This window comes from Carlito syrichta, unplaced genomic scaffold (genome assembly GCF_000164805.1).
Source record: "Carlito syrichta isolate Samal-C Ts95f unplaced genomic scaffold, Tarsius_syrichta-2.0.1 Scaffold269187, whole genome shotgun sequence".
Classification (NCBI taxonomy): Eukaryota; Metazoa; Chordata; class Mammalia; order Primates; family Tarsiidae; genus Carlito; species Carlito syrichta.
In genome coordinates this window covers 17,641-30,679 of record NW_007213283.1, presented here as the reverse complement: position 1 = coordinate 30,679, position 13,039 = coordinate 17,641, and the positions used below count along the sequence as shown (strand labels likewise).

The 13,039-nt window shown below is 39.4% G+C and overlaps 1 protein-coding gene across 1 annotated transcript in view; it reads left to right on the top strand.

Moving 5' to 3' along the window:
• The window catches only part of UTRN (utrophin), a gene marked incomplete at its 3' end in the record, with an annotated part of 204,537 nt that overhangs the window by 176,914 nt on the left and 14,584 nt on the right, over positions 1-13,039 (top strand). The window contains exons 24-26 of the mRNA XM_008052244.1: positions 4,590-4,703; positions 5,323-5,478; positions 12,360-12,530. Coding sequence (XP_008050435.1) covers positions 4,590-4,703; positions 5,323-5,478; positions 12,360-12,530 — 441 coding nt within the window. The remainder of the gene's footprint in view (positions 1-4,589; positions 4,704-5,322; positions 5,479-12,359; positions 12,531-13,039) is intronic.

The following is a 13,039-nucleotide window of genomic DNA, read 5'->3' as shown; positions in this document are numbered from 1 at the left end:
CTCTTCCCATATGGTGTGCCACAAGGTGGGAATGCCAAGCAGACCTACTGCTATAGGCATTTCTGAAGTTTGGGCCTTCTCTTTCCTTGACTTCGTTCTGCTGAGCTGTATTTGGCCAGGTCTAGCCAGAGACATAAGCAGTAGCTCTTTGAAAGAGTTGTTTTAAAATAGTTACTTTTTGCTTATTTTATTTTTTTAATTTTTAATTTTAAAGATGTGGGGTACAATTCAGGGTTAGGTATACAAATGTTCATTATGCAGGTACCCTTGTTGATGAGGTGTGCCCCCTCCCCAGCAGTTTCCCACTACTGCCAATCCCACCCCACCCTTCCCTCCCCAGCAGTTTCCCACAACTGCTGATTCCTTTCTTATGGCATTATGATAATTGTTCAAGGTCCACTTATGAGTAAGAACATATGGTACTCTATTCTTTGTTTCTGTGACAGATCACTGAGTATGATAGACTCTAAATCCATCCAAGTTGCTGTGAAATCCATATGTTGTCCTGCTTTATAGCTGCATAATATTTCATTGTGATATGTACCACATTTTTTTTTTAATCCAGTCCAGTTTTGAAGGGAAGCCATTTTTACTGGGGTTAGGTGGTGTCTCAGTATGGTTTTATTTGCATTTCTCTGATAATTAGTGAGGTTGAGCACTTTCTCATGTGTCTGTTACTTCTGGTTACTTTAAAATAGGTATGGGATAGAACAAGCATTAATGTTCGTAGCAATTTACAAAAATTAAATGGATGCATACGCAAACATGCTCCTCCTGGCTGTTCATTCCTGTGTTGCCTCTGATGGTACATAAGCACCAACACTCAGAAAGTGGTAACTCTTTCATGGTGTTAGTCAAGATAATAGTGAAGCTATTGGTTTTGTAGATCTGAGTAATAATACCTATCATTTAGTATATGCTTCTTTGTGGCAGTTTCTGTGTAAACATTATTTCTATTTTTTGGAACAATCAGGCAAGGCTGTTGTTATTCCTATTTTACAGATGAGCTACTGAGGTTCAAAGAAGTTAATTTGTCAAGGTCACATGGCTAGTCAGGTGCTGAGCTTGGTAGTTAGACCTTAGTCTTTCATTTCATGGGGCACACTACCTCTCTTGGATCTCAGCATGGTTGGGATTGCATGCAGGGTTTTTAATAGTAAAAACTATGGATTTTTCAGATTCCCACCTGTTCCTCGTGTCGTTATTTGGATTATCAGTTGGTCTACGGGCTTGTCTGTGTCTGTTGCTTTTCTCATGTCAGTGTGTAAGAGTGAGAGAAGGAGCAGGTACTGTGAGTTGTGTGTGTCCCTGTGGATCTGTGAATCTGTGTGTGGCTGAGAGAGGGTGGGAAGGAGGGAGGAAGGGAGGCAGTAGAGGCCACAATATTGCCTCTCCTGTGCCAATGACTGGAGTAGTTAAGGCCACTTTCTTCAGTTAAAGCTGATTGTAGTTAAAATCTCCTTGGAATATAATCTTCCATTGAAATTTTGAAAATCCTTAGCCCAGGAGACTGTTTTTCTCATTCAGAACTAGAGTTAATGAATTTCCCAGTTCTACAGCAGTAATGCATTGTTAACTAGTTCAGAATGGAGATTAACAGGAAAGGAATCTGTAGTGACAAGTTAAATAGACAGTTTTTAAAAAGTCCTATTTTATGAACGCTGTACATGTATTCATACTTTCTCTCTTTTTGAACTCTGCCTTTTTGGGATGTCTCACCCTATCCTTCCCTGAGCACGTCTTCCCAAGAAGTCTTCTATGATAAGATCTTAGAATGCTGGATCAAACGCAGAGGAAGAGGCCTGTAACCAACTGAAAATACCTACAAGTAGCATGAACCTGCATGAATAGTGGCAGGTAGAGCAGAGAACAGAGGGAGAGGTAGCTTTGGGAAGTGTACTACGTGACCCCAAGGACTTTCAGGGCTGTCCTTGGAATAAATGGGATGTGGAAATGCTTGGGCAAGATAGTATAGTATTAACAGAGGAGACAGAAAAGCCTGGCTATACAAGCACTTTTGCTTCCTATCTTCATCAGAGAATGGCCCTCAAAACTAGAAAGTATAGAGTAGTCATTACTGAGAGTGCATTAGAGCCTGAATTACATGGAAAAACCACTCAGCTTTACCAGATGCACAGATCCACATCCCAAGTAACAGTGAGATTTTAACCCGTGATCTCAGGGTCACATCATGATTTTGTGAGAAATTAACAGAAAAATAGAGATGGACTAATGTCCTAATTAAAGGGGAAGATTCATTTTTAGAAGCTATAGATCTAAAGTAAGCTTGATGTCAGTTTCTGGCAAAGCTATAAAATAAATGACCCACTAAATAATGTAGTGGTCACCAGGAATCAGCATTACCACTAATAAGCCTTGCCCAGACTCATTTCCTTTAAGTTTGACTTTTTTAAAATTTATTTTTTTGGAGAAGGAAAGCTAGATTATTAGATACCTAGAGTGATAGAATCACACATTGGAAGATGTGCCTTAATTTAGTTCAAATAATGCTCACAAAGTATTACTCTTTAACATGACTTCATCAGAGTGTGCATGGGATAATCTTTTATAACCTTATAAGAATAGGGTGGAGAACTAGTTACAGGTTAGTATTATGTAGATTCCCATCTTTTAAAAATTAACCAAAAGTTTGTTGATTAATGAATGATATGGTGTTCTCATGGGGGCATGCTCAGGTAGGCACTGTCATTGACTTTATTTGTCATTTAGAAAAACACATAATTCAACCACTACCACCACCACCACAACAACAACAAACCCAATAGGAAAAGGATACTTCTTAGATTTGTAGACAAGAGAAAGCTGGAAGGAATAGTTGATAGGAAAAGACTAAAAATTCAAATTATTTTGTTGGTTTGTTGTTATGTTTTTAACTATTATCATGTACAATACACAACTTACTATTTATAATTATCAGGTCCTGAATTTATTACAGAAGTCAATTAAGCATTATGTGATAAAGGCAGTATATTTTGAGGTAGTTAATGAAAATATTGGAGTTTTAGTTAACCTTATATAATATAATCTATAAACAAATAAAATAAATTTAGAATAATATATCTATAAACAAATAAAATAAATTTAACAACTCTACAGCAAGAAAAATAAAACTAAAAAAATGACATTTTACGAATATAATATCTATATGTTAAGTTTCATCTTTGGATGCATTTGAACATAATAAGGATAAGAATAGTTGGCTCTGGGTGGCATATTATTTGTTTTTGTTTTTGTTTTTAAGTTGGAGTCTCACTCGGTCGCCCAGACTGGAGTGCAGTGGCCGCTCCTGGCCACCACAGCCTCGACCTGCTGGGCTCCGGTAATCCTTCCGCCTCAGCCTTCCGAGTAGCCGGAATTACAGGCATGCGCTACCACACCCGGCTGATTTTTTGATTTTATTGTAGAGATGAGGTCTCGCTACCCTGGCGGGTCTTGAACCCACAGGCTCAGGCAATCCACTCACCTCAGCCTCCCAAAAGTGTGGGATTACAGGTTGAGCCACCGAGCCCGGCTCTGGGTGGCATATTATAAGGACATTCAAAAAATGGATGTAGTTTTCAGAACATGTTGATCAGAATGGTGAACAAAATACCTGGATATCATATTCTAGAGACATCATGGAAAAAATTGGGAATGTTTAATTAATAGAAGACTAGAGAAAGACCTAGTGGCTGCCTTCAACTCTGAAGGACTTTTTTTGAACAGGATAGAAAATTGGTCTCCATTTCTAGTGATGAACAAGAAGAAAATAATTGAAGAAAGTACAAGGAAATGAATTCTGCTCAATACTAGGAATATTAACAAGTCGACGACCAATGACAGAATGGGAGGCCTTGGAAAGAAATGACCATCACTTTACTTTAGTGTTCGAGCTCAAGTTGAATCTACTTGGTTGTACCTGTACCCTTTAAGGCCCAGTTCCAATGTTAACTCTTCTCTGAAGTCTCTTTGTCTCTGCTAAGTACTTGCTTTCTCATTTGGTTTTGAACCCCCAGCACTATACATAGTAAGTGGATTACACATACAGTTCACACAGTGCACACAGCGAGTACTTAATAAATGTTGAATAAAAGAATGGAGTTGGGCAATAGACTGTCCTGGGTTCTCAGATAACTATACAGAGAACAGCACAACTAAGAACTATCTATTATTTCCATTATATTATTTGTTTATTCTTGGTCTGAGTTGCTCACTTTAGGAGAAATTTTGCTCTAAAGTATATTAAAGCTAAAGATTTTATAGCTGATGATATCTAGAAAAGCATTTTTTTCCCCTATAATATGTGCTTTTAATCAAAGGTCTTGCTTGCTTTTAGGCAAAAGAGCTTGGTTCACTGGGGAGTGGATAGTTTTAAAGTGATTATTAGACTGATCATCTCTTTAGGATTTTTGTCAAGAATGAGGAAAATAATTATTTTCCAAGTTGGAAAGTTAAAAAAAATAAATAAATGAAAATGATGCTATCAGAGTTTTAAAAAGTTATCTTTGGTACAGTAGCAGTAGGTCTTGAGATGCAGCAGGTTGACTGTCATGAAGTAATATCCCCCTCTGTTATTGTCTCCCATTCAGGCTGATTCAAAAGTCATTGAAAAGTGGATGGATGGTGTGAAAGAATTCTTAATGAAAGAGCAGGCTGCCCAAGGAGATGCCACAGGGCTACAGAGGCAGCTAGACCAATGCTCTGTGAGTTCTGCTGATCTGGGGGAAACTGCTGTCATAAATAACACTTCCTTCTTTTTCTTTATTTTTTTTGCTGCTATTATTAAAATTGTAAGAATGTGATATGGCATTAGACCTAGATAAAATATCTTTCATCATAAACCTTTTATGACTTTATAGCTAACAGAAGAATGGAAGTTTAGTCACATTTTTATTTTTGGCCATGGTTACAGAATTTTGTATAGAGAGAATAAGAGCAATTTTAATTTGCTGGGAACCAATTGTTTGTTGCTTTTCTTGTGCCACATGAAGAGGATTTAAGAAACACGTATTTAACAAGTGAAATGTGCTAGTAATACTGCATGTAGTTTATATTTAGTGAAATCATCAGGTTTCTCTAAATTAATTAAAATACTATTCCCTGCTGAGAGTCAAGTACTTTCAATCTAATTTGGCAGATGACTATGTGAAGTACCCAGGTGACATGAATTTCTTAAGGCACAATATTTCTTAAGTAGTTAAAGTCTTGACTCTTAGGCAATCTGCTTTTATAATATTTGCAGGAATACAAGCAGACAAACTATAAATATGTCATCCACTTACATAGGAATGAACTCAACATGGGCATATTTTATGTGTTCAGGAATTTGTGAATGAAATAGAAACAATTGAATCCTCTCTGAAAAACATGAAGGAAATAGAGACTAACCTTCAAAGCTCTCCAGTTCCTGGAATAAAAACTTGGATGCAGGCAAGACTAGTTGACTACCAAACCGAACTGGAGAAATTTAGCAAAGAGGTGAGTTTTCAACTTTTACTGTCAGAAGTCTTTAAGAAGTATAGATACTAAATTGGTTTTATAACCCATCCAGTTAGAAAAACAATGGTCTAGAAGTGTGACTACAGTGTGACTGGCAAGCTGGGTTAAGAAAGGCATCATTAGCCAGGCTCGGTGGCTCAGCCTGTAATCCCGTGCCTTTGGGAGGCTGAGGTGAGTGGATTGCCTGAGCCCGTGGGTTCGAGACCCGCCTGGGCAACTTGGCGAGACCTCTCTCTACAATAAATTAAAAACTAGCCGGGTGTGGTAGCGTGCGCCTGTAGTTCCAACTACTTGGAAGGCTGAGGCGGAAGGATCACTGGAGCCCAGCAGGTCGAGGCTGCGGTGGCCGGGAGTTGCCACTGCAGTCCAGTCTGGGCGACAGAGTGAGACTCCAACTCAAAAAAAACAACAAAAAAAGAAAGGCATCATTTAAAAAAAAATTAATTGTTTTTTTAAAATTGTTTTTTGTTAATTGCTTTTTAAATTAATTGCTGTTTTTTTAATTAATAATTTTTAAAAAATTAACTAATTGTTCAATTTAGCCCAGGACTTATTCCTCCTTGTCTTAAATCCAGCTTGAGACATTTATGACACTTGCTTTACCCCTAAAACATTTGAGTACGTTACCCAATAGTTACAGTCATTAGTCATTTATTTATTTTGCAAATATATATTAATGAGTTGCCATATGTCAAGCATCGCTCTAGGCACATTGAACAAGTAAAAATAAACTCCTCTTCATGAGCTTGCATTCTAGTGAGACAGATAAATAGTGAAGGATATTATGTTGGAACGGCAAGGAGATAGGGCTAGGTGGATTATTTCAAATAGGGGTGACGTATTAGTCCATTTTGTGTTGCTATCAAAAAAAATACCTGAGACTGAGCAGTTTGGTTTATAAAGAATAGAGATTTATGTGGGCTCATGGTTCTATGTGATGCTGGCATCCGCTGGGCTTCTGGTGAGGCTTCAGGATGCTTACAATCATGGCAGAAGGCAGAGGGTCATGTCACATGGTGAGAGCGGAAGCAAGAGAGAGGGACAGGGTGGTGTCAGCCTCTTTTAAACAAGCTCCTGTATAACCTAATAGAGCAAGAGCTCACTCATTACTGTGAGAACAGCATCAATTCATTTATGAGAGACCTGTTTCCGTGACCCAAACACCTCCCACTAGACCCCACCTTTGACATTAAGGATCACATTTCAATGTGAGATTTTGAGGGACAGTCATTCAAACTGTATCATTCCTCCCCTACCCCTCATATCTCATGTTTGTCTCCATGGCAAATACAACATACCTTCCCAGTAGTCCTCAAAAGTCTTTACCTTTTCCGGCACTAGCTCAAAAGTCCAAAGTCAAATGGCTCATCAGAGACTCAAGGCCAGTTCCTTCCACCTGTGAGCTTGTAAGATCAAAAACAAGTTATTTACTTCTAAGACGGCAGTACAGGCATTGGGTAAATATTTTCATTCCAAAAGAGAGGAATTGTACAACAGAAAAGGGCAACAAGCCTCATACAAATCTGAAACCCAGCAGCATTAAAGAATTAAAGCTACAAAATAATTTTTGACTTCGTCTCATATCCAGGGCACACTGGTATAAGGAGTGGACTCCCAAGACCTTGGGCAATACACTCACCTCAGCCTCCCAAAGGCGCGGGATTACAGGATGAGCCACCGAGCCCGGCTCTGAAATCACTCTTTTCTTCTGTACCACATGGACACATTTCAAATTTTCCAAAGTTTGACAGTCTGCTTCTCTTTAAATTATAATTTACCACTTTAAGCAATTCCTTTGCTCCTATATCTGATTGGAGGCTATTAGAAGCAGCCATACCACATCTTGAAGCTCTGTTGCTTAGAAATTTCTTCTACCAGACACCCTGTCATCACAAATTCAGCCTTCTGCAGAGTTCTAGGCCAATGCAGCCAAGTTCTTTGTTAAAGTATAACAAGGGTGATTTGCTCCAGTTTCCGGTAATTTTCTCATTTCTGTCTGAGACCTCATCAGCCTGGCCTTCAAAGTCTGTATTTCTCTCAGCATTTTGGTCACGAGTCTCTAAGAAGTTCCAAACTTTCCCTCGTTTTCCTGTCTTCTTCTGAGCCCTCCAAACTCTTCCAACCTCTGCCCATTAGCCAGTTCCAAAGTCACTTCCATATCTTCAGGTGTCTTTATAATTCCACTCCACTCCTCAGTACCAATTTTCTGCTTCAGTCCATTTTGCATTGCTATAAAGGAATACCTGAGGCACAGTTCTGCATGAAGCCAGCATCTGCTTGGCTTCTGGTAAGGCCTCAGGAAGATTTTACTCCTGGTGGAAGGCAAGGGGATCCAGAGCCAGTATGTCCCACGGTGAGAGCAGGAGAAAGAGAGAGAGAAAAGAAAAGGGAGGTGGGGGAAGGAGAGAAAGAGAGAGAGAGAGAGAGAGAGAGAGAGAGAGAGGGAGAGATAAAGCGCGCAAGCGTGGGAGCACCAGACTTTTGGGTGAACTCAGCAAATAAGAACTCACTCATTACCATGAGGACAGCATCAATCCTTTTATGAGAGATCCACTTCCATGACCAAATCACCTTCCACTAACCTCTGTCATTGGAGATTACATTTCAGCATAAGAGTTGGAAAGGACAACCATCCAAACTATCACGTGGTCAGGGAAGGTCTTTCTGAGACTGGGGCATTGGAATAGAGAACAGAGTAAAGTCAGGGATAAGCCATGTGAGGTTCAGGGAAGAATATTCAGGCATGGGAAATAGCAAGTTTTAAAGCTCTGTGGTGAAAATGAACTTGGTGTGGTCAGTAAAGAATGAGAACAATGTAGGTGAATAGAGCACAGAGGAGTTAGTGATTTGGAGAATGGGAGTATTTGAGGTCAGAAGTAGGCAGAAGATGAATGAGATATGGTCTTAGACATAAGGACTTGGAATTTTATTTCCAGTGTGGCATTACACAGAAAGCAATTTGAGAGTTTTGAGCAGGTAAGCGACATGTGATATAGATCTTTTAAGATCATTCTAGCTTTCATGTAGGTAATTTGCTCTGGGAAGGCAAGAATGAAAACAGGAAGAGTATGAAGTTATTTCAGTCTTGGAGTGAGAGTCTAGGGAGGTAAGAGCAGAAGTTATGAGGAATAGTAGGTTTGGACCTTACTTTTAAAATAGGAGACTCAAGTAAAGAACTGGGAGTGTGATAGAAGACAATGTGATTACTCATGGGCAGCCCAGGATTTTTGCAAAGCTTCCACTTTGTGTGAGCTGTGTTATTTATTGGAATAATGAAGACTCAAGGAGGAGGAGCTTTTGTGGGTGCAGCTAGAATGATGATTTCCATTCTGGAAGAGTTAAATTTGAGATATTAAAAACTGAAAAGGAAACATCAGTAAGAGGAGAGACATGTCAGGGAACGTGGGGCCCCAGAGACCAGGTGAAGAAAGCTTTTCACAGTGCCCAATGCTGATGATGGCTGAAGCCTGTTGGGACTGAAAGTCCAGCTTTACATTTGACAAGATGAAGGCACTTAATGACCTTGAGGAAAGGGGATCCAGTGGAATGGTTGGGAAGAAAGTTTTACCAGAGAATGTTGTGGAGAGAATGGAGGGAATGAGGAACCTAGGACAAGTATAATCAACTTGGAGAGGTTTCTCTATTCAGGGAAGCAGAGAAATAGGTGGATGTTGGAGATGGGAATCCAGAGAGCTGTTTTTGTTACTTTTAATGAGAGATGTTATAGGATGTTTGTATGCCAAAGAGAAGGACTTGATACAGAAGAGATGGAGATAAGATCAATTCTCAAATGAAGTCTGTGGTCCTGTGAGAGGACATGAGACCCACTGCCTGAGGGAAGATGTTGCTGTGAGTTAGTTCCCTGGTGGAACTGTATGGGAACAGTAGGGTGGGAGGTAGTTCTCTTCTGATTACTTCAATTTGACTAGTGAAATAATAGTGAGGTTATACATAGCTGAAGTGAGTGACAAAGTGATATAAAGGAGAGGAGAAAATGTAAAATACAGGCATGCACCACATAATCCTGTAGATAATGCATATCTCTTAATACAATGCTTTTGGCTAATGTTTATATAAAGAAAATGTATGTTTTGCATAACTGAATATTTTGTTTTGTTTTTATTGTTTTACCCCAACTACCTTATTTTGAACATGTTCAGATGTAAAGAAAAGTTGATATAATGGGACAAGAACTATCCGTTATCCATTCAATGATTTGCTAGTGTTTTACCACATTAACTTTCTTTCCCTTTTTGCCCTTTGCTTTGTGTGTGCACACATACACCACACACACACACACACACACACACACACACACACACACACATTTTTGTCCTTTTGGCTAGACACGTTCTCTCAACAGGAGGTTGAGGTCATCAGGGCTTTTCATCCCTAAATACTCTAGCATGTTTCTTCCAAGAATAAGTACACTCTTCTACAGAACTATAATACCATTACCTCATGCTTAAGAAATAAATAATATTATAGAATCATCACATATCCTAGCCTGATTCAAATCTTTCTCAATGTGCTGTAATCTGTTGATATGAGCCTGAAGGAACTGGGGCTTTTGAGGAAATAAATAGGGATAATGGTTTGGAAGTGGCAATGAAGAGCATGAAAGGTAGGAGATAAATAGAAGTTCGTCTCTCTCTCTCTCTCTCTATCATCTTTTATCTATCCATCTATTCCTATATCCATCCATACGCATATGACAACAATTAATTCATTATGAATTATTATCGACTCAAAGTAGAAGAATAAGTATATGGGAAAGTTTGAAGTGTCCTAAGCAAGGAAATATCCACGGGTTGTATGAGTAATTGCCTAGAGCAGTACCAGACCATTGTATTTCATTGACTAATAAAAATGCTGAAATAGTTTTGGACGAACATAATGTTGCCAAATTTTTATTTTGCTGAGAAAGGATGGGTATATGAAACAAATCAACAAACAAAAGCAGTCTCTTTCATATATTATATCCATGATATCATGAAAGAAAGAACACCTTAATGCCAGAAGTAGAAAGTATATGATCTCAGGATAACTCATGATAATTTTTTTTTTTTTTTTTTTGAGTTGGAGTCTCACTCTGTCACCCAGACTGGAGTGCAGTGGCCGTTCCCGGCCACCACAGCCTCAACCTGCTGGGCTCTGGCAATCCTTCTGCCTCAGTCTTCAAAGTAGCTGTAACTACAGGCGTGCACTACCACGGCCGGCTAATATTTTTTTTTGTGTGTGTGATTTATTGTAGAGATGAGGTCTCGCCAAGTTGCCCAGGCGGGTCCCAAACCCGCGGGCTCAGGCAATCCACTCACCTCGGCCTCCCAAAGCGCGGGATTACAGGCTGAGCCACTGAGCCCAGCCGATAATTTTTTTTTTTTTTTGAGTTGGAATCTCACTCTATCACCCAGACTGGAGTGCAGTGGCCGCTCCCGGCCACCGCAGCCTCGACCTGCTGGGCTCCGGCGATCCTTCCGCCTCAGCCTTCCGAGTAGCCGGAATTACAGGCATGCGCTACCACGCCTGGCTGATTTTTTGATTTATTGTAGAGATGAGGTCTCGCTGCCCAGGCGGGTCTCAAACCCGCGGGCTCAGGCAATCCACTCACCTTAGCCTCCCAAAGGCGCGGGATTACAGGCTGAGCCACCAAGCCCAGCTGATAATTTTTTTTTAAACTCATGACATTGTCTTAATTTTTCTCATTTCTCTGTGGATCTATGAAAAGTGTATAACTGACTAGAGAATGTTCTGGAAGTGTGACCCAAGAATCTGTATTTCTATAGAGAGAGATATGTGTGTGTGTGTGTGTGTGTGTGTGTGTGTGTGTGTGTGTTTGTATGTGTGTATACATTATCATTATTACTATTATTTAATGAAAAGCTCACCGGGCTAAGCTGCTGCTCAGTTGAGCTTGGGAAGGGGGCTGTTTGTGTTACTGACACCTTCTCCTCAAGCACCATGTAGAGACATGGAAGAAAAATTCCTGTTTGGTCCCTGTCTATTTTTATATCTGAGATCCTGTGTGAAGGGAAGGCTGGGAAAAGCTGCTAGCCCTTGCTTTACCCTTACCCTTGTGAGAGCCCTCCTATTCCTGTGCTGGCCTTTAGCAGCCAAGCATGCCCTGGCACTGTGGCCACTCCTGTGGCATTTATTTGAGCAGGAGGCTGAACGTGTCAAGTGGGGGTTGAACTGTGACTGCAGAACCATATCTTCTCCTGAAGCAGAAGTCAGTTTGTGGCGAGGAGCTCTCTGAAAATATTTCTAAACGTCTCTGAAATTTATAACTAAGTCACTGAATCTGATAAATATCTATTTTCTAATGTAACTTTTTGTGTCTGTGTGGAATATACAAATATAGTAGATTATCAAAACCAAATTTTTGTGGAGCTGTGTCTTATAAACATCTTTATTACTAGCTCCTCCCTCCCTGTTTTTAAAAAGTGACAACTTAATGGAAAATTCGGTTGAAAAATGGACATTTTGGTTGCTTCCAGGTTTTTGTTTTTCATAATATACAGTGCTACATTACATTTATTTAATATATCTGCTTTTATTGCTGTAGGTCAGATTCCTACATCTGGGATTCCTGTCAATAATTCTGCATTTTCAAAATTATAATAGATATTTTTAGATTAAATTAATGTCAAAAATGTGGTCTAGAATCCCAGTCATATGATTATTTTTATTATTACCTATTTTCTACAACAGCACAAAATGCATAAAAGGTTTTATCTGGGTTTTAACACATTCAATTCTTTGTGGAAAGTTATTATTGTGTCTCTAAATATTTAAGAACTGGAACTTGACCTTGAACATATTAAAATTTGTTTATTGGGGGAATGGCTCTTCTGTTGTAGATTGCTACTCAAAAAAATAAGCTGTCTGAAAGTCAGGAAAAAACCGTGAACTTGAAGAAGGACTTGGCAGAGATGCAGGAGTGGATGACCCAGGCTGAAGAAGAATACCTGGAGAGGGATTTTGAGTACAAGTCACCAGAAGAGCTTGAGAATGCTGTGGAAGAAATGAAGGTGAGGCAGTGACAGCCAGGGTCAGCAGGCTTCACACTTCCCTGCATCCTTTAAAACCAACCCATCGGTCATCTGTCTAGCTGTAAAGCACCATATGTACATAGCATCTTCCACAATAGAATTTTGAATAAGTAAATAAGGGAAGTCAAGAATTCACATGTTCGCTTGGCCCATCAGTTGTGTCCATGAGGGCCCTGAGACAATCTCTTAGGTTAGACCTTTGGGGAACCACAAAGATAGACTTGCAAACCCCAAGTAGTAGGTGTGATGAAGAATTATACTTTCTATTTGGGTTATTCATATAACATAATATTTGTCATCTTTAACGATTTTTAGGTGCACTAGTCAATGGCATTATTTAGATTCACAATGTTGTACAACCATTGCCATTATCTATTTCAAAAATTTTTTCAGGAAAAATTATTTTTTGTAAGGTATAGGGTAGATTTCCCAACTTGCTTGGGATTTATTCTTATTTTACCAGGTGTCATCTTACAGTTAACACATGG